This window comes from Haliaeetus leucocephalus, unplaced genomic scaffold (assembly GCF_000737465.1).
Source record: "Haliaeetus leucocephalus isolate CR32 unplaced genomic scaffold, Haliaeetus_leucocephalus-4.0 Scaffold712, whole genome shotgun sequence".
Classification (NCBI taxonomy): Eukaryota; Metazoa; Chordata; class Aves; order Accipitriformes; family Accipitridae; genus Haliaeetus; species Haliaeetus leucocephalus.
The window spans coordinates 5,784,351-5,810,398 of NW_010973148.1; the positions used below are offsets into that span (position 1 = coordinate 5,784,351).

At 39.4% G+C, this 26,048-nt stretch overlaps 1 protein-coding gene across 1 annotated transcript in view; it reads left to right on the forward strand.

Annotated features, from left to right (window-relative positions):
* The window catches only part of GABRB3 (gamma-aminobutyric acid (GABA) A receptor, beta 3), a 110,617-nt gene extending 90,100 nt beyond the window's left edge, over window positions 1-20,517 (forward strand). Inside the window, exons 6-8 of the mRNA XM_010580477.1 lie at window positions 3,719-3,871; window positions 8,271-8,515; window positions 19,358-20,517. Coding sequence (XP_010578779.1) covers window positions 3,719-3,871; window positions 8,271-8,515; window positions 19,358-19,708 — 749 coding nt within the window. The 3' untranslated portion in view covers window positions 19,709-20,517. The remainder of the gene's footprint in view (window positions 1-3,718; window positions 3,872-8,270; window positions 8,516-19,357) is intronic.
* Window positions 20,518-26,048: the final 5,531 nt, after the last annotated feature.

The window sequence follows — 26,048 nt, forward strand, 5'->3', positions numbered from 1 at the left end:
AGATGGGAGTAAGGGTAACAAATTTGGTCTCTGAACAGCAACACTGTTATTTAGGCAAAAAACCAAATTCTGATGGAATGTTGACAACTAGAATTTCCTGGTAATTAATCTCTAAATGTACTGAGCCTTAATTGACAAATCATTATCCAAGCATAATCAGGCAAGTAACAGTGTAATTGTTCATCTCACCAAGAAATCCATTTTTATTAAATAAATTACACAGGGCGGTTCCTTCTTACATAAATAAAGATCTGGGCTTACAATCCTTGTTCCATGCAGGTCAGGACTCATCCTTTTCACTGAGCTTTAGCCATCCAGACAAAGAGCAGGGAATAAGTAGGGGAAATAAGGAGTGTTCCTTTTAATTCTTTTTTTTCCACAGATTCAGTGGTCTGTTTGCTAGAGGTGAGATATTATAGCGGAGCTGGCAGGCTGGAGGCAGGGCCAATAGATCATCTGTGAAAGCATAAAAGCAATACAGGTGAAAGTAATAGAAACTTTTGTAGTCTCAGGGAGAGCTACCTAAAGGAGAACTCTGGCTGATAGTATGAAAAAACAAGGCTACCAGTTCATGTTTCAATTTCAACCTGAACTATACAAAGACTAAATTATTCTGCAATTTTCTGAAATCCAGACGTCCCCCAAAAATTTGAGCTTGGAAAATCGCTACAAAACAGGATGACATTCTATTTACGTCTATGAAACTGAGCAGTGTGTCAACTCCAGTAAGTAGCTGTAATGCCAGCAAGACTTTTGGTTAGATTGCTCAGGAGCCACAGACCCTCAAAACCTACCCTGAGACTTACAGGGCAGGGATTCATCTTGCTCCGATTTAAGGTGAATATAATTTCAGTGTCTACATATGAACTAGGTGTCTTAGTTGCTGGGAATCTAGTCAATACAGTCAGTAGAGTCTGGAGACAAATTCAGTCCACCAATAGGAGTCTATTTTAGGAGGCGATGGATAATTCTCTAGGTTTCATTTACTAGATTGACTAGATGAACTGACTTTCCTGTAAATGTAATTGGAGCTTAGACACCTAGCTCATGTGTATGCAGTTCAAGTGCTGATCAAAAAGATGTAGGGGCTATGTCATATCCACCACCCGTGTGCTGGTGTCTGAGATGGCATGGGGCATCTCAAAAGGAACAGTGCACCTTCAGATCGGCAACTGAATCTCTCTGTTACAGTTCAGCTCCAACTCTAGAGCAGGAAGACAGCACTGACAGCCCTGGCCCTAGGTATGGTTCTTAGGGTTCTATCTTCTAGCTTCAGGACAAAGAACCTGGTGCTTGAAACAACTTTATGTTGACATCTCTGGCCTTGAGACAATCTGTCTGGAGAGTCCACCTTTAAGGCCAGGTCCCCCTAGTTTCAGTAGTTACCTTATCTCATTAGACGGAGATGATGATGAGGTAATGGATGATGGTCACGGGTGAAGCATTCAAGATAAATGTCTAAAGTTTGCTCTGTTACACCATTTCTCAGTTCAGGATTTCATTACTGAACAATACTGATGTACGTGACACATCACTTCTCTACACTGTTGACACATGCCTCCTCCATCCACACCATTTTTCCTGCCTTATCAATAGCGAAGTGCTCTCTTCTTTTTCTGAGGTTCCCCAGTGCGTTCAGGATCCTTGGCACTGGAGCAGCCCAAGAAGAGGCTTTGATTTAATGATTCAGTTCCACTGAACCTTCTTGAATGAATCCTTCAGACTATTTATCAAAGTATCAGTATTTTATGGGAGAATTTCCAGTCATCACCTCTATCAATGATATTCCACAGACACCCAGACCTGGACAGGACTTTTGGAAAGGAAGAGATTTATAGAGAATCCTTTACGTGGGTGGTGTATTATATGAAATAATTTTCCTCAACAGAGCTTTGTAAAGATTTCTGTCTGATGCACTACTCTTACTGCAGAAAGGTGATCAGGTCTGCCACATTTTTTATGTATTTCATGATAGCAGGGTATTTTCCTGTTTTATTTACATAGTCTGCAGACACAAGGCCATGGAAACCATTTCATAAGAAGCTCAATGAAAAAGTGAAGCTTTGTTAGCAAAAAAGTAGGCATGGTTTCAAAGAGAGAATTTGTCTTTTGAAATTAAACATTGGTCATTGGAAAATGAAGATGTTAAGCAAGCTAAAGTCTAAATGATTCTTTGCTGAAAATTATGTTGACTGCTCTAGACAGCAGAAAAGCTTGGTCAGATTTTCATGATGAAATAAATTCTTCTGACTCTACCAGTATTCTTCTACTGGTGAAATTAGAAGGCATTTCATCCTGGAAAAAAATTGTTGCTGATTGAAGAAATCACAGCAACCAAATACAGCTACTAGATATTTCTTTTTCCAGTGATAGTTCTGAGATTGTTTGATAAAACAGTTAAGGATAGTTGCATAAAGTTTGATACTCCCTGGATGCTTCTGCTGCCTGGAAGCATCCTGTATGCCTGTAGCATTTTTTCTGTCATATGACTCAAAGTCATACCTAACTATCAGGAATGCGATGAAGAGAAATCTGCAGTTTTCTATTCCTTCTTTCATTTTCTCTCTCAGGAAATCCATCATTCTTGTGTATATGGGCAAATTTCATTTCTTATGCTCATATCCAAACATATGAACATAATTTAAAGGGAAGTTTGTAATTTTTTCTTTGTTTCTAGATGTAATCTTTCATATCTTGCACATATTTGCATTAGAATAGGTGGGATGTGATCTAATATCTAGTTGGGCTCTCAGTATGTTCAGAAGTGTTTTTAGGATGTTGACTGTAACTAGAGCTTTTAGAAGAGCTATTAGAAGTATCATATCTATGATTAGTGATGCAAATGCTGAAATCATGGAGCTAATGTTGTGTGAATGACTACCTTTTTCTTGTACAGCTGTACTCAGATTTAATCATCTTTGCATTTGGGGAAAGAAGTCACAAATTTTTTAACTGTTTGAGATTTCTAAATATATAAAATATATTTGGTAAGAGTAACACCAATTTTGAACTACACCAGTTTGAAGTTAAATAATAAAATGTTTTGTTTGAAACATTGACATTGAGATTATTAATTTCTTTTCATTATTTATTTGCTCCAATTGTAACAGTTCATGAATCCTGTATGTAAACACAGATATAAAATCATTTTTTTTGTGCTTAAAATATTTTTGGAAGAAAAATTCTGTCTGGCTCTAATTGATGTTAGAGGATCTGGTCTGAAGGCTTTTCCTCACTGTGATTCATTACTATTTGTTTTTGACACCACAGGTAGCATGTTTCTCTTAGTTCGGATGTAATTAAGAAGTGCCATCTCATGAACAACTCTTCCATGTAAATACAAAACTATGCACATGACTAATCCTCTCAATATAAATACTATACGTAAAACTGTGTATTTGGATAAGCATTTTACTTGGGGACCTAAGCATCTGTTTTTATAAACTAACCAGTGCTCACCCATCTGTTCAATAATCTAGAATAACTTACTCTCTCTTTTCTTCTCAACAACAAATTACTTGGATAGCACTATATTCACTGCAAGGTTTCTTTTAATACCAAGCAGTAATACAGTGAAGGCGTTTTCCCTACTGTTCTGCAGATGTCATAGTACCCCATAAAATGTGCATGCTTTAGTTTCTATGGAAACTGAAGACAACTATCTGCAAGTGTCTTTTCTTCAGTATAAATAATGCTGTTTTCCTCTCCCTTTCCTCAGGTGCCTATCCAAGACTCTCGCTGAGCTTCAGATTGAAGAGAAACATTGGATACTTTATTCTTCAAACCTACATGCCCTCCATACTGATTACCATTTTATCATGGGTGTCATTCTGGATCAATTATGATGCATCAGCAGCAAGAGTTGCCCTTGGTATGTGCTAAGAACGAGTGGGACATTAAAATGTCAGGCTGGATGTAGCCTTCAGAGATTGTTAAAGACTGCAATGTGATGTCAGTATTTTGATATTCCAAAATCATTTACGTCAAAATTATGTCATTCAGTATTGCCTCAAAAGTGATGAGTTTTCCCCTGCATGCAAGAATGTAGCTACCACTAAATCTCTGCCATAAGCGGCTCATACGGGTCCCAGCCTTGTTCTCATAAAAGTTAATGTTGTTGTCAGTAGCTTCAGCAAGGGGACAAGCTCCAGAATCATACTCCAAGGGCCTGAGTGTGGGTTTTCAGTCCAGCTCAGTGTGGGAAGACAAGTGTGGCTCCAAGCCTCCTCCTGAGGTCCTAGCTGCTTTAACTGACAGTGGCAGGAACAGATGTCAAGAACCATGTGCTCGTTGAGAGTGCAGGGGAATGTCAGCTACAGACCATGACATCCCAGCTCACCCTCAGAATGCACGGTATGCTAAGTGCATTTTTATCACAGCTTAAAGTGCCGTTTACCTCATGGCAGAAAAACATGCATTTGGCACAGATTAGTAATCCAAGTCTAAGACCTTTTCAGATCAAAGTATCCTTTAAATAAGGGAAAGTGGCTCACAGGATATATTTCATCTATTACAGAAGCATACTCAGGGATAGCTAGAGACAAGGAATATTAAATGGATCCCTAAATAATCGTTATGTCTACTGCCGCCTCTCATTTCATCCCAAATCCTGTCTTCAACCCTGTGCTTCCCAATAGCACATGCCTTCTTTCCCAAAACTTGACACTAAGCCTATGCTGTATAACTTCCTACTACATTCTCTTCTCTTCTTAAAACAGGAACATATTCCCTAGTTCCCTTATTTTTCTGATAGGTACCACAGCAAACTGTGAGTCCAACCCATGACCATGAGATTCCCCATCTCTGTACCACCTACCTCCCAAGATCCCACATAGCAAGGCAGGCTGGCCAGATACACCTATACATTTGTGCAACATAGTATTGCATCCTAGCATCTGAACTTGGATAATTGAAGATATTGTAGATTAACTGCAGTTACTGTACAGTAATTCTACAGATACTGTGGATTAGCTGGTGCATATGGGCATGACAGAATCTGGCATTACCACTCAGCAGCTAGTGCATGTTCAGCAGGTTGCAGCTAAGTAGTAACTTAATGGAAGGTGGGACATAGACTCCAAACAGCTCTGGAGCTGTTGAGCTCTGGATCACAAATGAGCTACTGGATACCAAAGATCCACCCTGGAGACATTATGACTGAGTGAGGGGAGAACTTCAAACATCTAGTCTCTAGATTTTACATGCCTGCCAGGACTGCAGAGAACAGATGGTTAGACAGAAGTTACCAAACCCAGTGACATTCCATGCCCTTCTGTAATGAGTTCACACAGTTTTTCCTTGTTTAAGAAACAGGACTGTCTCATGTGGCCTGTTTCTCTGTAGCACAAGTTCAAGTACCATACTGTGATAACACAAATATTAGAACAAAAGTTGGAGACTACATTCAAGGCAAGCTCAGGAGCCCAGATGTTCTATTTCTGATTGATAGAAAGTCCTTTTGAAAGGATGAAAATCCATGTAATGTGTTCTTCTGAGAAAACAATTAGTGCCTTGGTGATTATGTCTATGATGTTTGTATAATAAAGTTCAGTACCATAGGTCTAATCTTATGTTCCTTTGTATAGCCCTTCTTATGAGTCTGAAGCTGATATGAAATGGTATCAAAGTTTAAAGGCAATATAGCATCTTTGGACACATGTAACTGGCTCTGAAAAGCTCAGTACAGAGGAGGGTAAGGCCTGCTGGCCTGGGTATTTGTTAGAGGAAGGATTCCCTGTGCAATTCTTAGGGACGTGGAGACAAGCTTTTACTCACCCCCTGCAGGAAGCCTGTGTTCTCTGCAAGAGCCTGATTCTAGTTCATTCACTTCCATGTTTTGCTCCTGTCCCTGGTCCCTTGCTGCACACACTGTCTGTGCTCCAGCCTGCAGTGAACCAAGTAGTTGCCTCAATAGAGAAACCCAGGCAAAGGCCAGCTCATTCCAGAGACTGTGTGCTCTGAACAGTGCAGATGATAGAAGCTGATACAGGGCTGATCTCAAGAGAAATATTCAAAACTACCAATTCTGCTCAAAACTGAGTTTTTGCTAGCTAGCCCTAGAAGTTCCTAAATTTGGTCTTTTGAGCGAGGAGAAAAATAATTTCAGGAGTTGTCATTCTTGGGAAGGGTTGTAGTCACAAGATTATCCTATTTTTATATGATAGGTGAGTGTCAGCTGCTTCCCCTCCAGTTGTGCTTTAAAATAAATTACTGATCTTCAGAAGGACATTTGCCTGCAGAGTGTCAGAATCTCCCAGGGGATGTATTTCCTTTTGGTTAGTGAGAGCCACCTTTCTATTCAGTGTGCTTCATCTTCTGGATCACCAAGAGAGCCACCAAAGTCTTCCTGTGTGGCCTTTATGGATTTAGCTCTGGAATCTAGATTACAGCCTGGGAACAGGCACCAAAATTGTGGGCATCATAACCCCGACTGGGCAGGCTTCTAAGTCCCTTGTTGACCTAGGCTTTGGTAAGCATCTGTGGGATGCTAGTGAGATGCCTAGGGTGTGTTAAAAGGAATCTGTGGGATTTCTGATACAAAAATCAATTTGATCTTAGGTAACTTGTGGAATCCCTTATGGAAGCAGCAGCAGGTAATCCTACAAAAAAACCAAGCTAGTTCAGGCTAGAGAAATCCCTTGGGCTGCAAACGTATGATAGTGTTTGATGCAGTCCTCCACCCTTCTCACCCCTGCTCTTGTGCTGGCATGGAGGTTTTCTAGAGACTTTGTTGAAGTTTCTTTAGGTAAAAATCATGTGTCAGCTATACTCCTCATTTTACTACAGAGGTGAGTGAGTTATACCCAATATAGTTTTTAAATAAGCTTGTGCTGTGTGTGTCTCCACTGTATTTCAAGCCATGGAAAATCTGACATCAGCACACACTTGTTTCACAGTTTGGAGGAAAAGCACTGAAAACTGCATGACGCCGACCTACTAAATATACAAAATACCTGTTACAGAACCTCATAGGCTACTACTACAGTTCCCTGGAGTGACACTGTTTACACCGACAGCTTGATTTTGAGTTATATTGTCTTTATTTCTGTCTCTTCAGGTAAAAGAAGCTGTGCTTTATAATATGGCAGCAATTTTCTTTCATCCTTTATTTTTGTTCTGCCTGCATTTTAGTGACTACTTACAAACTGATGGTATAATTATGGAATCAGAGAAAATAGTAATGGAGGGGACCTATGAGAATGGCTTGCCTCTTTTACCAATGTAGACTTATTCCACAAATCAGTGTTTTCAGCCACCTGTGATTTGCAATTCCCATAAAATTTCCAGCAGAGATACAGACCCTGCAGTTTATTGTGAATTCAAGCAGACTGACAATAAACTTTCTTTTCTTACCACCTTTTCAAAACAGTGCTCTGTGATACATTTTCAGGTGCTATGTCCACACTTAGGTAAATAAATGAGGTTTTGACATACCTTATAGATTTTCTAGGTACTTTATTAGTGTCCAGTTGATCACTATAAAAATGCTGCTCTCGCTCCTTTGCCTTTTCTTTCCACAAATGCACATACCTGCTCTGGCATGGTTTGCCTCTCATTGCTCATCTCGCTTCTTTCTCTGTAAAAATTAGACTACTACTCTAACCTAGTCATCTCAAATCCCTCTTCTATATTGTCCTTTCCTGAAATAGGTGTCTAAAATAGATGGGATGAACTACTCTAGAAAGGTGCTTGTCTCTCTCCATCTGCTACTGGGGGGCCCTAGAGGACTAACTTCAACCAACTGCTTAACTCTTAGAAATTTTAAAACTGCATGAGAGGAATCTTTCACAATCCATTCAAACACTCTGCCTTAATATGTGCACATGGTTTTATCTATCCAGACCCCTAATTAGTTTTGTTACTTTTTAAAAACGTCTTTCCTTTGTGTTGAGCAGCACCATGCTGGAAGGGCACACCTTCTGATGCTTGGCAGACTATTTGTCTTCCTGTTGCAGATCACTTTGGTCTTCATGGAAGAGATCCTCAGTACAGCTACACTGGCTTACATGAAGCTACGTTAACTCACGGCAGTGGTGCCAGGCCCCCTTGTTAGCTCTTCCCCCGATCATATGAAGGAAATACTGTAACGGAATAATAATGCATGACACTTTAATTTTGCTTTCATTTGCAGTGATGTCACCTGCGAAATATCTTTCACAAATTTTTAAGCTTCTTCATACTGACAAGGCAAATTTGCCGAAAACAAAAGTAAAATTGAAACATGGTATGCTTGGAGTTGTAAGATATATGCTCTTTTTTTCTTTGTGTAGGAATTACAACTGTGCTGACTATGACAACAATCAACACTCATCTGCGAGAGACTTTGCCTAAAATTCCATATGTTAAAGCCATTGACATGTATCTCATGGGCTGCTTTGTATTTGTCTTCTTGGCCTTACTTGAATACGCCTTTGTCAATTACATTTTCTTTGGAAAAGGCCCTCAAAGGCAGAAGAAGCTTGCAGAAAAAACAGCAAAGGCAAACAATGATCGCTCAAAGTTTGAAGGCAACCGGGTAGGATTCTTTAATTTATATATAGTCTCTCTTTTCTTTTATTACAAAAACTAACTGTATGAAATAAACAAAAAAAGCTTCAGTAAAAACATCACTAACCACATCTTTTTATGGACAAACTTTGGCATTTTTATATTCAAGAACCTACACGGAAGAATATATTTAGGCATACAGAAATCGAAATGAGTATGATCTGTATGACAAGTAACTGTAAGAAGAAGAAAACAATGGGAGTGCACCTAGCTTGAAAATAAAGGCTCAGATCTACAAAGACATTTATTTGTGTAAATCAAATACAATTCAACTCTGATTTTAAGGACCTAAGGGAATCCAGGATCTAGGCATACTTTTTCTCACTTCAGTTAGAAAAGACCCATTTAGAATGGGAGAGCACAGATAAAGGATTAGTTCTGCCATGCTAATTAATTGGCCAGCATAGCTGAACCGCTGTGTGTGGCATCGTCATCTGCTGCTGTTTAAGACCAGCATAAAATTATGATTCCTAGAGAAACTTTCAGATTGATTTCTGAAGCACAGTATTGGCATGGTCTGTGCTGATTACACTCCAGCCTATTTTCTTGCCCAGACTATTTTCTTGCTTCATCCAATGAATACACTTTTTTTTTTTCCCTTTGGAAGAAAAATTCAAGGTACTCAACACTATATGATGTTAGCAAGCCGAGTCAGTTTGAATAGAACATCTTTTTTGACTAAAATACTCCCAGTGAGGCTTCATTCAGTTTTGTTAGGTAAGACTGTTTTTTCTATCAGCTATAAATTAGAATAGTTCATAGTGACAAAACTACTACCTGTTTATTAAGTACCAGTATCATAAAAGTAATTACAAGTTGTATTTTTTATCCTAATAATCTGTCTGCTATAGTAAATGTAATGCAGAACTACACCTAATTATCGACACTCATATCTGTGAAATAATTTTTGAACCAATAAACTCATTTTTGTCCACTATATTATGAAACCAAATTCTCATTGCAGTTGGCAGCACTGCTTAGTACTAAGCTAGCAGCAAGAATGAATTCCCTTCTGTGGAAAAATAAATAGTTATAATAATAAAAAAAGCAGATGGGGAAAAATAGAGTATTACAACTGAAAGTAATGAGAAGATTTTAGCTGCAAGCACGTGATGCAGATGTATGCACTAAGGTTCAGTTCTCCCAATAGAAACCATCTGGTGAATCTCATCCATTTAAATGATTTACATAATTCAGTACAAGTCTTGCTAATGGGCCCAATAGCACCCCATGCCTGACTGTTCTTCTATCTTGAGATCAGTTGGTCTATATTGTCAAAAGAAGCATATGAACCTTAACTAATGAACATGAGGGATTTTCACACCCAGATCATGTCATTTTTAAATCCCAGATCTGAGCATACCATACATCAACCCTTTTTTTTTTTTTTTCTCACTTTTGACTTACAACCTTTTCTTTCCGGACCATCCTAAGCAAATACTGTGGACTTTTCTGAATTTTCTGCTGGTTTAATAGCAGCCATGCATGAATGAAATTGGGATACAAATTCAACACACCAGAACTGAAAGAAGAATGTGTTGCTTTGTCCCTTGTAGTCCCAGCTGTGAAAGGGAACTCTGTATGCTTTGTAGAACACATATACTCATACTAACTGTGAATATTTGCTGTTCAAATGATCTAGGATAAATAATGATATACGGTTCCATTCTCTGTGGAAAACATTTTGTCTCCAGGCCTCAGCTGGTGAAGTCAACAGAGCTTTGTTGCAGTCACTGGATTCAGTGCCTTCAGAGAAGCAGTGCCAGCATACAACAGGAAAAGACGGGGACATTAGCTAGAGCTGATCAGAAATCTTCCTTTGAAACAAAGCATAGACAGAAAATGCAGATTCAGTGGATGTAGGATGTCAAATCTGAATTTCTGATTTGAAAAACACTGGCAAATGCAAAGCAGAGGGAATTGCTTAGAGCAGGTAAGAGGTCCCAGTGCTTTCAGGATGAGCAGCTTAGAGAAAATCCATCTAGCAGATCTACTTTGGACAAAGTTTACCAGGGCTTCCAGACATCATAGCCCTGAAGAAGGAAAATGGTTTCTGTGGTTCTGGATTGTACCATTGTACCATGCTGTACAGGCATACATGGACGTAGCAGGACAGGTGGTCATGCCAGACTTTTTTAACATACTTCCCATGGAAGACAGTACCTGAAAGCTCTGCAGCCTTGGGTCTGACCTCTTCAAGGGCAGTAAAGAGGCATTAACTTCCAGCCTGTTCTTTGGTGGCTCTTGAAGATCATTGAGTCTGATGGAAATAGCAGCTGCTTGGCATTTGCTTGCTTCTTGCTTTAGAGTTGGGACTCAGGGGCTGGATGTCCTGGGAGAAGCTCACAGACTGGAGGGCATACTGCACAGTAAGGAAGGCTCAGAGCCACAGATGAAGACTACCTTGGCCAAGTTCATGGAAATAATTGGGGGTTTTTATTTTGGTGAGGCTTCAGGCTTCCATGGAGTGTATTTCCATTCAGAAAGGGAAGGTTTCTAATCCTGGGAGATATTTCAGATCTCACATGATTTGGGGCTGAGCAACATTTTTAAAGAATGGGAGAGTGCCTAAAAACAGGCAGCCCCCTTTGCAGTTATCACCACTATTTGATGACTGTCAAAATGTACACTGTGCTGGAAAGGAGACTGAAAACAGTTCAGATATAAAACTGGAAGAAGGCACTATTTTTAGTTTGTCTCTAAGACTACCATTTTGGGTTGATTTGTGTTGCTGTTTTGTTTTAGTAATTGAATTTGCTTGTATATGAACTGTGTGCATGAGCTCCCCATCATTGATTTAGAGTGCTAGCTCAGAGCACTAGGGAAAAAAAAAACACCAAGAAACAAAACCAAATAATTAAATAAACATTAGTCCATTTATTGTCCACATCAGATGCTGTAACTTGTGGGTGTAGTGGCAGAATGACTCTGGGCTGTATCGGGTCCAGCCTGAGTCAGTGCTCAGACAGGAGGGGCTGCGGCACTGTGGAAATCGCTTGTTTGCATTGGGAGGCAGCACTAGCAGAGCAGAGACAGCACAACATATTGCCTGGCATTCAGGCCCTGAGTTTGAGTGTTGCTCTTATGGTGCCCAAGACTGGGAGTGCTGCTGAGGCAGTGTCTGTCTCTCAGGCAAAGGGAACAAGAGGAGGATGATGGAAAATGCCACATTAGTTTCACTCAGTAGTGTTATAGCCGATGGAAAGCAGTAGAACCGGTATGGACACTGGTATTGTAGTTCATTTTTTACACATCGGAGAACCGAAGTCTGGTGTGCAAGCTAGCAGGCTTGGTTATAAACACTCTTATATCAGCAAAAGGGCTTTTCATGCTTTCCTAGTCTAATTTAATTGTAGACTGGAAGAATTTTAATAACAAAAATGTTCTAGGCCACAAAATCCACAGATGTGGGGATGTCTGTGTTTTATTTGATAATTGCTTTGCAAAGCAGCCACTGTTCATGCTCAGTAACTCTGCTTCCTAATGCATTTGCATTGTCTTGCATCAGAGGTTACGGGTTTGAAAAGCCAACGCTGGCACAGCCATCTCCATGTTCATGCTGCTGCTGTGGACATGCCTCTCAAATGCCGAGCTTTTAAGCACTTCTCTCTGAGTTGTTCCTGATAAGCTGCCACTGAGGCTTCCTGGATTGAGGAGGGCTCCACCAGCTGCTGCTGCTGAGCTGCCTGTTGGCTTCACTGCTCCCATTATGGCTTTCTGTCCAGCTCTGCCCGTGTATTAAAGCCAACAAACCCAATAGCTCCAGGCATAAGGGAAAGAAGAGCCCTTGTAGCATGGAAACAGCACAGACAGTGTCCTCACGTTGCAGAGGTGACGAAGAAAAGTCGTGGGGAGAGGAAAACTGCCCTGTATTCTCCCGTGTAGCACTGCTGAAGGTGTCATGACGACTGAGGCACATCTGACTAAACTGAATCTCTGGAAATGGTTTCAGAAGATTCAGAACTGGTGATGAGATGAAACCAGAGCAAGCCTTTACGAATGACTCATCTGCGGATCAGCAGCTGACTACAAAGAAAATTTCACACTTAGCCAGCTCTTCTTTTGACTGCTTTTGCATCACATTTTATTTCAGATAATGCACTGTAAATAGTATTCCTTGCTGAACTTTGCCAGCCTATCCCAGTAAACCATAGTTACTGGAGACAAACGTAGGATGCTCCTTTTTTGTGTATAACCAATTTTCGTACATGTACCAGTTTTGGATTTAAAACTCTTTTGAAAACCTTGATACACTGCTTCATATATGAAGACAAGGCTCTAGGATAAAGAACTGAACCTTGATTTTTCATAAAATATTTCTTCTGCCTATGGTATCAGTGCCTAAATTAAAGTCCTCTGTTTGTGGAAAGACTGTCAGAAAAGAATAGGTGGCCTGTAAAACGTTTTCCCTTGAAAATTGATCACCATCGTTATGCATCAATTCTGTTTCTCCTGTTTGCATTGGCACTTTCAGTTTTGCTACATGAATTGTTTCTTTTAAATAAGGCTCAGATATAGCCTAATTTACAACTAAATCAGCATGAGAGAGCTTTAAGGCAATCCTGTTCTCACTTGTTCTCTCTTGTGGTAGAGGCTACTAGCATAATCAGTTGGTGAGCATGTGTTTTGGACATTGCTCCTTCTGGGCCAATCCACAGAGGTTATGATTTGTTACGGTCCCCTGCTAAAACTATTACTTCTTAGTTCAAGCTGTGGCAATTTACGTTTTCAGTTTGGTGGCACCAAAAGTTCAGCCCCAGGGTGTCAATCAGGAGGGTAAGTATCACACAAGCTTATTCAAGCTTCAACCCCCTGTGGCTGTCAGACATGTGGGAAGAGCTTCCTTTGTACAAAAATAATGCATAACCCTTTATAAAAAGGCCCTTCTCGTCAGGCAGTCCCTGCATGTTTTTTTAGCTCTGGAGATTCCTGGTTCAAACCCCTGCTGTCAGCCAAGGCAGCAGCTTCCCACCAGGCATTGCTGAGAATAGAGGCTCAGGCCACTTACATGTACTTAGCACTTTTAAAGAATTGTTAATCGTAGCAGCCCTTGTCACAAGTGGGATTTTATTCTGAGAATGAATATCTTGGCTGCTGTGGCAGAATTATCACTCAGTTTAAATTGGGAAATATGAGAATAGCAAAGCTGGCAGTGTTCTCCTATGCATCTTCATCTTTCCTGGATACTTTCTTCAGTGCTGTTTTGAACAGTGGGATATTTCTGAAAAATGACTCTGATGAGTAGGTGCCAAGTTTTGAAAAATATCTGTCAAGGGTGATGAGCACAGTTCTTGTGGGAAGAACTCTCATCCTGTAGCACTTAGGATAGGGACATGCAGTGTGCACTGGGAGACTCATACGTGTACTAATTTTGTTCTGCAGCCACTTTGCACAAGTATGAATGGCGCAAATCCGGAGACAGTAAGGAGGATTGTACGTGCATTCCATAGTATAGCCCAGAGACTGTAAGAATCCAGACAATGTGAAATACAGGGCAAGGGAGGACCTTACATTTATTTCCTTTTCTTCTTCTGTTCAAATACATCAAGGTTTATTGTCAAACTCCATTCTTACTTGGTAGACAGTGACATTAATATGAAAGTTCCTAATTATTTTTCTTCTTCATACTTTCCTTGTTTTTCAAGATCTCTCCATCCTTCCAGTTCTGCTGGCTACCCTGGGCTCATCTGCTAGGCTTATATAACATAATTCCCTCTTTCATTTTTTTGTGCTTATTAATTAATATAAAATATTTAAATGGTAGTGAGAGATGTATCAACTTTTAGGCTCAGCGAGAACACTCAACAATACCATTTTTGTTGTGCTTGCAGTTTTAAATTATTTTAAAAATATCCAAGGCATAACGTGGTCAATGAATTTTGCACAGATAACACTTAGGGCCTGATCGTATACTGTTCTACATGTTGGAAAGCCATTTATACATAAGTAAAGAAGATGAAGACTGCTACCAGGTAGTTTACCCCTTGCAAAACCATAAAGGCTTGCACCAGGGCAGATCAGGTGAGAATCAGGTAGCTGGAGTCTAGATTACAATTTCCACCAAAAATAATTCCCATTTTCTTATAAGTTTAAGGGGAGATCTATTTTGTGGCATGATGTACTTGAATAGTAATTTTGATGTAAAATAATGCAAGACTAACTACAGAGACAGCTTCTCATGCTGTTATTTAAACCCGCTATTTGCATTTATATTGCTTCATATAATGGAAAGTGTTTACATGGTATTTAAAAATTTGGGATTGATGAACTCCTAAACATACCTATGGGGTTTGAGCAAAATGCTTCCTCTTTTTCTTTTTGTGTAGTTGAGTTAAAGGCTTATGAAGAAAAAGAGATTTCATTATGAAGTACTCCTTAAAATTTATGGAATATTAAACAGAAACTAAATGAACCTGAAATAATTCAGACACTACCTAATAGTAAATCAAACCTCATGGTAGTTTCCCGACCCTAGTAAAATTTTTTTCAAACTGGCATTAAAGCTGAAGTTTTCCAAGAATCTTGATTGGAGAAAGGTATTCAATAGCAGCTCTTGTATTTCATTTCTTTAAAAATATAATACCTAACATCTAAAATGAGCTGGTATCTTGTTTAGAATTAAGAAGTAGATTCAGGACTTTCCATGTGTAAAAGGGTGTTGAAGTTTCATACCTACAACATACATTTCAAGTTGAGCCCATTGGTGATGTGGTGCTCCTCCAAGAGCAAGGACCAGAGGTTCTTTGTGAAGCCTTATCTTAATTCTCCTCTTTCTGGCTTCAGTTAGGTAAGTTATGGTCATTTTTGTGTAATGACATTAGGCTGCTAGAATCTTTGGATTTTTTATTTGTACTGTAATATGTCTAGTTCAGAAATGGTGAACCTTCAAATGTGAATCTGGTTTTCCATGTATAAAAGGTCTCACAGCATTTCATGCTTCTCAGCCTCCAAATGGAGTTATGTGAGATTCAATCATTTCACCCCAGTGTAGGAGCTGTAGTTATTCAGAGGTGGGAGGGATGGGGTTTGATTAAAATTGATTCTGAAATAAGAGCATCAGTTTTGCATGTTTGGATCCATGCTGATTCAGCAGGGAATTAATTAATGATTTGGTACTCAGGTGTTTCCATGTGCTTTGATGAGCTCACTGGGAAACACTCCATGGAAACAGTCAGCCCTGGTTTGTGTTGAGGAGGAGATGGGGGCACCAGCAGTGGAGAACGCAGTGGGGAAACGGGAATGAATGGTTTCAGGTGGAGCCACAGTGGGCAGGAGACTATTAGAAGCATGAAGGCACAGGGCTGGCAGAGAAGGCAAAAAAGAGAATTATGTAGGTTAAAGAAGGATGGTAAGGAGTGAGGGGAAATTGGCCAAATCCACAGTGCAATCTCTCCAATTGCTAAGAAGGTTCAACAGCAAAGCCTGGCGTTAACATTTGGGGGGGGGGGGGGGGGGTTTTCCAGTGCACAGAAAGTGACATTTTTGAGTCAGGTGATAAAATTATATTCTAAGGTTCATAAGGAGTAAAACTAAAGTTTTATTAAAGACATTGGCCTTGTTCATCATGTGTAGCCATGACTGTAATCCATTCAGCTGCTTTTCTTAATCTGTATCTCTACCCGGGATAACATTTTCCCTGGAGCCACTGAGCAACACTCATGGAGGAATTTGCCTTACCTGTATATTCAGGCAAACATGAGTTGACTTGCACAGGATACCCTGCCATTATTGGTTTTCTTCTTTATTCATTGAAAGCTTGTGTACATTTGTCAAAGTCATTTAAATTGTTGCTTAAATCATTCAGAAGTCATGCTTATGTGCAAACACTTTTTAACATGTTGCGTGCATTAAATATTCATATTTCACAACATCACCTTAAGATTGTCACAAAGCATTAGCATATGTTGTTCTAATGTTGTTGAGGGCTTAGGTGGTTTATCCAAAACCTCTGAAGGAATCAATACAATTTGCAGGAAAAGCAGGAATAGATCTCAAGATTATCTGTGGACCAGAAGCCTGATTTCAGTTTCTGTAGACCCCTTCTTCTCTCCATCTCCTCCTTCCTTGTATTTGATATGCAAGTCTGTTGCTCTATTAACAAAGAGATGCATTTCAAAATGTTTCCAAATATGTTTCATCTGACATTTTGAGAAAATATATCCTGTCATGCAACTTCATAGGACACAATGGTATCTTCAGACAAAGCATTTACACAAACTTTGCAACTTTCTTGACCACCTTTCTAGTTTGATTTATAGATGCAGTGATGAGCGGCAAAAAGTGGCAACATCATTGGCAGATCAGAGGCAGAAGCCACATTAGAGTGGCACATAAGGTTGGCAGATAAGGTGAAGAAGGCAATGCAGTGCAATGAAATAAGTGGAATAAAATTAATTCCTTGGGCAGGAGAAGCCTGAATACATAGGTGTACCCTCCAGAATACAAGCTTTCAGCCGACACCTCACTTACTTACAAAAATCCAGGCTCGTATAGAAGGACAAAGTACCCATGGATGGGCTAATGTCTGTATCTATGCAGGTGACAGACAGAATCAGGAGAGATCAGGAAGCCCTGAGGGAAAGAGCCGCTGACATCTGTGGTGGTGGAAGGAAAGGGAGTAGAGACCTGCAAGGGAAAGGCAATGCTGTCAGAGTGGAGCCCAGCAAAATGGTCTCTGCTGGGGCATTTTTAGTAAGGTGAAGGACATTTCTCAAAGCCTGGGAGGAGATGGGAAAGGAGATGACATGTGACACCGTGGGGGCCTGGATGAGAGATTTAGTTTTAAGCTTCCTAAGGAGAATGCAGATTGCGGAGATATTTTGCACAATGGTGTTACAAATCCTGATCATAATTTGTACTCTCTGTGAAAAAAAAAACAGAGAAAACTGAATCAGTTCTTTTCAGAGACCACCGTAAGTAGTGATGATATCCATGGCTGTATTTTACAGCTGTGTGTATTCACTGGTTACAGATACTGCTCAACAGTGTGAACGCGTTTCTACAAACCTCAAGCTCATACTTTTGTACCCAATGGGTTTTTGCCATGGGGAAAATAAATTCTTCTTAATCACCACTGAGGATTCTCCACCCCATTATTTTGGTTAACATTGTTTATTTTTATTTATGGGCACTCATCAGCGTAATGTGCTGTTGCCTACAACAGCAGGATTTGCTGGATACCTTAGGATATTTTTTTCTACTTCCCTGCATGTCATTCATAGCATTTTGTATTCTTTTTCCATTTGCAAGCAGCTTGGCAAAGCATTACTGATATACTATTATAATTGTTTTCACTGAGAAAAGATAAGCTGTAGCATCAATAATTGATGAAAGAAGTATCCATTTTACAGAATTTTAACAAGATTGAAAAAAGCTAAATGCATACGGACAGATACATAGCTACGCATACTTTTAATGCATCACACAAAGCTTGCAAAGGACGTGGTATAGATGACTGTACAAACTTCAAAAGGCCATGGCAATGTGTGTTTTCTCAACCACTTTTAAACATATGCTTCTAGGATGAGATGTTCAACTGCTGCACAGTTAAGACAGCTAGATCATATGGCAGGTTAGAGAAATGTATTAATTGCAAGATGAATTGTGGATGAATAAATTGTATACATAAAACTGGAAATTATCCTGTATGCCATGATTCACTATCTATTTCTGACATGGCGAGCTGAGTTCACTTCAACAGTCACAGATGTGTTAACTGGCTGAAAATACCCAGCACAGAGCATTTATTTTACCTTCAGCCATCATTTTCCTTTCCCAAAAATTGACAGGAAAGTTGGAGCTGATCCCTGCATCAGCTGTGTTCTCTGCCCATCCTCCAGCATGCAAGAACATGGGACACAAGGGGATGTGGTGCCCCACCACAGAAGCTACCAAATACTGACTAAGACAGCATTGTTTGGGAGCTTCTCGTCAGTGCCACTCATGGGAACTGGAAGTTTTTCTGGATTGAAGGAGCCGAACCCAACTCTGTGCTGCTCCTCCTCTGTCACTGCTCAGGGGGACTGGAGAGGCTGGCCCAGACTAAGTGACCCTTCCTCTTAATTACTGAAAATGGCGTTGCATTGCTCACCTGTGCTCAACACTGTGCTCACTGCCTCTTGGCTATGGAGGTGGAAGAGTGCCACTTATTTCCTCAGTTCAGCGGCCTTCTTCCATGTCTAAGTTCATTGGTCTTGAGATGACTTACCCAGGTGGAAAAGCTCTGCAGTTAAGCATTGCCATGACTGGAAAACTGTGCAAATGACTTTGGAAGAAGAAGTTTAAGAGAAAAGTTTTAAATAAGCTCTGTGATTGCAAAGTGCAAATTGTTCAGCGGGTCAGAAATATTCTTGTAATTTTAGCAACTTTCAAAGGCGCTTTTTTTATCTGGCTTTAAATTCCAGATAGAAAAAGGTTAGTCCAGTTTAATTGAAGTTCCTACTATAGTAGAGAGAGAATCCATCTCTTACCCACTCTCCCCATTGCCAGCAATGCAGAGATTTCACTGAACTACAGCACGTTTTAAAATGCAGCTGGTTTAGAGGGAGGGGAAAATGATTGGTTTTGCCAAATATGCTTTTGTACTGGGTTTTGGTAGTATGATGACAACCCTGTTTGTAAAAGTATTTAAGTACTTGCCTAATTTTAAGCAGATGAGTATTGCCATTTTTTTCTAAGATTATCACATGCTTAAAATGAATACATGCTTTCTTAAAATATGTATGGGTTTGGAAATTTAAATTACACCCACATTCTGCTGATAGATGTCAAGTCTTTTGAAACAATTTCTATTTCTATATTTGCCCCCTAGGTGGACACCCATGGAAACATTCTGCTAACATCGCTTGAAATTCACAATGAGGTGGCAAGCAATGAGGTTACCACCAGCGTTACGGATGCCCGAAATTCAACGATATCCTTTGACAACTCAGGAATCCAGTACAGAAAACAAAGCTCACATCGCGAAAGCCTTGGAAGGCGTTCGTCAGAAAGAACAGGCTCCCACAGCAAGAGAGGCCATTTACGAAGAAGGTCTTCGCAACTGAAAATAAAAATCCCTGATCTAACAGATGTGAATGCCATCGACAGATGGTCAAGAATGGTGTTTCCATTCACATTTTCTCTTTTCAACTTAATTTACTGGCTATACTATGTTAACTGAGTGACTGAACTTTTTTAAAGGACTTCAATTATAACAAGTGAAGTACTACTTGCCTGCAGAGTTTATATATATATTTATATATAAAAATATATATATATGAACTTTTACTACGTAGACCATACTCATGTATGTGTGAATACATGTAGCAAAGAATTGTGTGTACTTAAAAGCACATACTGCAAAGCAAAAGTATATGTATGCACACACACATGTACACATTCGTTCTGAGGTTATGGACACTTTAACATAGAAGGCACTTCAGAGGAACTTTTTAAATCAAAAGGCAGGTGTCATCAAAACAACGAGCCTTGAGAAAGTAAGTGTTGTGTATTATCACTACAAAACTTTGATTGTCATAGAAATTTTCAAACAGCTGTAATCGTGTATAAAGTCAGTATTTAGTAACATTGTTTGTAAATGCTGCCATACACACTAATCATAAAGCAGTAGAGTTACACTGGTAAGTTTAAAATAAGTCATTTATATTGCAGATCCATCAACTATGATTTCATCAAGCCAAATTTATTTTTCTTTGCTAAAATTTCTTGGGTTTATATATTTCATTATACAATTTTTCCCAGTCCTTAATGGGCATAATTTTTAATGATCTCTTGCTTTCTCTTCTGCAGTAAGCAAGCTGATCATGGGAGTGTTGCTCTAGGTCTTTGGAGACATATACATGTTCATAATATTTCAAACAAGCATTTTAAGTGTCCATCAACAGTGAAATGAAACTTTTGTAAGTACTGTAAATGCACAGCACGATTTCCTTCCCTTGGACTGGCTCCCGCTGCCATGTCATTTTGAAAGAGAACAGCACATTTTTAGTATAATTTAGCTGAAAATTCAACTACTGTCAATGTGTTCTACATCTGCTGTAGATGTAAAGATTGTTATTCCAGTGAAAGCATAGAAGATGTCTCAGGTTATTTGCTACTTTGACATGAAACCACCTAGCTGTAGCCTTTTTTAAACATGCATTCACATTATTTAACATTCCTATAACATTGTATGTTAATGTAAAATATATTTGCATAATATGCATATAAGTATATTTTCTCAATATTTTTCTTCCCTGTGCTTGCTATCGTGACTGAATGCTATGTCATATTTTTTGTTTCTGTGATGTTTCAACTTTTTATTCTCTAGAATTGAGCAAATAGAGCACTTCCGATTCTTTGATTCAGTAATGGAGCATTTTCATATTTTATTTATATACTGAACATATATACATGTACACTTATCAAGCTAGTGTGCTGCCGTCACAGATCACAAGAGATAGCAAATGGTATGTTTTGTTTCAGCATTACCTATGTTCTAACATATCCTTCATGCAAATGTAACCACTTTGGTTTTCATCCCAATTCATTGCCTCACTGGGATTCCAACTGTTTTCAGTCTAGTAGATTGTAGTCGTCAAGGTATGCCAATTTCAGATCTGTAAACTTAATTTGTTGTTTATCAGAACTAAACCTTTCTAAAGAAAAGAAGATATATTTTTTGTAAACTGTATTTCTATCATGTACATTCTCAAATAACAACAAATACAGTAGCATAAATAGATCTAAAAAAAAAAGAATTCAGGCTTAGCCCTGCCAGTTCTCTGCATGTAGAATTCCTCTGGACATTGATGGGAATTTTTGGCAGAAGGAGAGCTTTGAATGCTAGTTAGAGATGTCTATGGGAGAAAAATGTGTGGATATGCATCTACCAAAAACAACAAAAAGGGATGAAACTGAAAAGGCTGCCTTGGCTCTGTAATGACCTGTGTTCTCGCTAGTACTTGATTTATCTGTGCGTAGAGCAATGATACTTGTGTTGCTGCTGTGTATGGTCTGTTACTGTTCCCACCCCTGACTATTTGCAGCTGAACTGTGAAACTTTGCTCTGGGCTGAAATTCAGCATAGATGACCCTGGGTTGCAAAGTCTGTGTTGCAATCCCATCCTCGGGGCTGCTCCTTGAACAGGAGTGGGCTTCACACAGTTGCCTTGCAGCAAAGCTGCAATGCGATCCCCAGCTGGTAGCGTTCACCGTAACCTCAGCTGATGGTGTGTGCAGGATAAGCTCCGCAGTCCTGCTGCATCCTTGGCAGTGGTGCAAAGTGGCTGTAACTGCAGTTTTTAAGCACTGTATCTGCAGACAACTGTACAGTATGAAGAGCCTCAAAGGAACCCGTATAGCTGGAGCAGAAAAACCTGGGTTTTAAAAGCTCCTCAGTATTAGCTTCCATTGGTAAACCACAGTGTATTATGAGCTCTCTAATATCTCTTCAAACTGTGAAGGGATTATAGAGCACATTGTCATCATTATAATCAAAGTAACTAAACAATTAACACCCTCCCAAAGTACATAGTTGGTAGAATTGTTGAAAAGCCCTCCCAAGTTTTTATCCTAATAACAAAATATAATTAAACAAAAAAAATTGATTTTAATAAAACTTAAAAATGGTAGTCTTTGCTTTAGAAAAATTACACTAATGAAATGATCTTCGAGCAAGTCTTTCAGTAAGTGCCCTAAAGAACTACCCTGAAAAATGGGATGCAAGAAGAGAGTGGTCCCACCCCCATGATTTAATCACAGTTCTCTCTTTTCTTCAAGCCCCAGTCCTAGAAATCGTGTGGTCAGGCAGAGATCTTCCAACAACAAGAAGAGACTTTTTAGTTGTGATAGACATGTGTACTCCAAATCCCACTGAAATCAGTTCTGCAGTGGCTTCAGCCAAGGTTTCCAAGCTGACCGAAAATTACTGTCTGGCCAGAGCAAAGAGGTGATGTGCATTTTCGAGACCCCACATGGTCAAGAGAACTGAGTCTCTGAGGACCCTCCCTCTCTTACCTTTTGCGCAAATGGAGGGCAGTGTGTTACTGCAGCCCCGTTCATGAAATTGTACTCTCCACCTTGCCTGTCATTGCAAACAGTGGGCAGTTGCACGATTCATCTTTTTCATGAGATTTCATATTCATCAGTCTAGTTGAGTTCCATGGGGCAGAAGGAGCCTGAACCTTGAACAGATACAAGTCTTGGTTTGACTTGAAAAAAGCCAAGAAAAATCTCACTTCAGGATAACACTTCATGTTTAATATGCATTTTTGTGCCTTTTTTTGCCAATTCCCTTCCTCCGGTCCCAGCACCACTTCTTACACACAGACACACACACACATAACCATGTGTTAAGAACAGTGTTTGCCTTGACCTCCCATTTTCTGGCTCTTGTCCCTGTATGCTAGCTGCAGTGTGTGATTTTAACCATAGATGGCTTTAAGACTAAAAATCGTGATTTCAACCAAATTGCACCAGAGTAATGTATTTCATAGCTAATTAACTCCTTTCTAACTCAACACTACTATAAATAACATTTACACATCATTTGTTTGTAAAAGGCATTAAAAAAAAAAGAAAACTGGAACTATCTTGTGTTATAGCCCAAAGGGGCAATAAACAGTAGAAATATTATGGTGGTTTAACTCTAAGTTGGTTTCATCCCATTGTAAAGATAAACTAAAACCCAGTCTTTTTTGCTTAAGGCACATCTATGTATTTTTGGTATTCTTCAGCAGTGAAAAAAAAAAAAGAATAGTAAAATGGAATGATGAAGAGATGCTTTATGAAAATATTGATGAATGAATATTCATTTATTAAAAAGGATTTAAAGATAAATTGCTTATTTTTTTTCTGGAGATGGAGTGAGTGTGATGACTGTGTGTTTGGCTAAATTTTAATGTTTAATTACGTGTCAAATATCCTGTAATGGTTAGCCTTAGACTATTTTAAAGAAAAAAAACCAAACATGAAAGCATTTTCTTATTGACACACAAGTAGCAAAAGGGATTCTTAAGCATTAAACTACTATATTTCCTAGTGTTTTCTATGGTAGATTAAGGAAGAGGGAAAAACTACGTCCGCTGACTTAGCATGATTCTTAATGGCAAACCAGCCTCTCTTCAAGCTGGGGCATTGCCAGTTAAGAGCAGAAAGTTTGTCCTGTGCTTTATATGAAAACTCTGCCTGCCCAGGAGGCAGAAAAGCTTTTGATACCAAAACAAGACGGTGTCCTGTTTATTTGTTTCATTAATCAAGTCATAAATATTTCAAAACCAAACCAAAAAAACTTTCTCCAGCTATGCTAATTGTATCAGGAATGCTAATTGTGTTCATTACACTTTTTATTGCTTAGTAAGTTATTTTAGAGGAGTCAGGATACGGACTGATTCCAAGAGGGGTTTTAAAAGTCATTTTGACAGCAGTCCACCAACCCCTTCCCCCAAAACCAAAAAAATACCCTGAAGATTTGGAAAGCAGACTGTCCTTAAACCCAGTTGCCACGCTTTGCATTGCAACAAGCTGTCACACGCTTGCTTAAATCATTAGTAGCTAATGAGATGTGTCACAACTTTTAGGAGTAGATAGAATATTCAGTACCGTAGATGTGATTGCAAGGTCTCTGAAGTCTACAGAAAGGCTCCCTGTGATTTCAGCATGTTTCTGCTCACTTTCAGCAACGCTTCCCAGATTGTAACATCTATTATCTATTTATTCCATTCCAGTCCCTACTGTACAGTAGGAAAAATTAATGATGTACCAAGCTTAGTTTTGTGATTGGGAAGATCTGGTAAGAGATGTATTTCTTTGGGTATTTTGGAGCTGATGTATGGATAAACATTATCAATTAATTGCTTAAGTACTACTCATTATATTAAAGGAGTTCAGCTTCTCATAGAAATTGGCTTTTTTCCCCAAATAAATATGGTCCTATTAGTATGAAGATTATTTCCATAGATGTTGGTTTTATAGTCATGACTGTCACAAAAGCAAATGCTACCTGCTAATAGAAGAAGTACGGCAGACAGCTGAAAACTAAACTAAAAGCAGTGGGAATCCTAAGGCTTCTCTGAACTGTTTTTGAACAAAGACTCTCTCCTAAGTGCCTTCAAACTCTTCCAAATACAGGGTCTGAGCTTTTCTAAAATTATTTCAGATTCTGGTTGTTTAGTTTGTGGTTCTTATAGCTTGTGAGAGCCTGACTTGTGGACTCCAGCATACACCTTCTGAAAAATCAAACCCTTTTGCAGCTTACCCAACATACAGCATCACTTGTTGTACTTGAAAACTAAAGCCATGTGGATGGGATACAAAACGAAAAACTACTGCCCCTAAAATCAGCCAGAGTTTAAATTTTTGCCTAATTAACTGAACCGTAGGTAATGCTTAGAAAGCACAGTATTTGCTTGGACAACATCCCTTACCTTTGCAATATGCTATGCAGTATGCCTTTGTCCCAGCATTGCAGCCTAATTTAGATTAGTAGGTTTTGTTCTCCCCTGGAAACAAGGGGAAACCTAGAAAGTCACTGCTCAGGCCAACTTTGTCTCTGCACTGGCATGCTTCCAGTGAGGTGCAGGGAGAGCACCTCGCTGGGTTTTCCCTAGACAGAGCTCCTCAAAGCTACTCGTGTCCCTGCTCTGAATCCCTGCTTGGAGGCACCGATCTCTCTCCTTTGACTCCAGAGGGAGCCTTAGGCTAAACTCTGAATTATCCCCCAGCTTACCACCAGCAGTTGGCTTCTTTCAGATGTTATTGCTCCTGCTGCAAAAACCTGGAGATAAAGTAGCTATTATCCTAGCTGGCAGCAGGCACACTGGCAAACGGCGTGTGTACTCGGGGCTATGATACATCATGGTAATCTTTAGGTTATTTGTTCTAATATTGTATTTAAATATATTTCAGTTTACATTCTAGCCTTCAAGAGCTAGCACACTTGTTTCCAGGTGCTGATGCTTTTTATATGTATATACTTGGGAGTCTGGGACAGAGCATGGGGAGTTTTCTAAAGACTTTAAATCCATTCAGCAGCACTGCCCTGGGCATTTCCTCCATCCTTCATCCACATCACAGGTCAGAGTTTACAGTATCACTGCAGTAGGTTAGCCACCCATCTACAGGTTACCAAGAGTCTGAGCCTGCACTTGTGCTGACTTGCTCGGCTGTACCATTAGCTCTTCTGCTTGTTAGAAAGTGTCACACAGATCAGACGCTATATTAGCCTAACAACTGACTGCTGCTTCACACTTCCTCCATCTAAAATTGCCAGCACTGCCACTAGAGACCCCATTTTCCCATCCTTTGAAAATTACTAGAAAAAGGGGAATTTGCAGGCTGTCAGGCAATTAAGAACCTCTCTCCATACACCCAGGCTCAAATTTTGCATCAGGTTATACATTTAATCCACAGGGACAGAAGTAATTTTGTACAAATTTCTTCCTGCCTAGGGCTACTCTTAAGAGTTTGCAGTCCAAAACACCAGTAATGTAGGTAGATGCAAAAGTATTTAAAATTGCTAG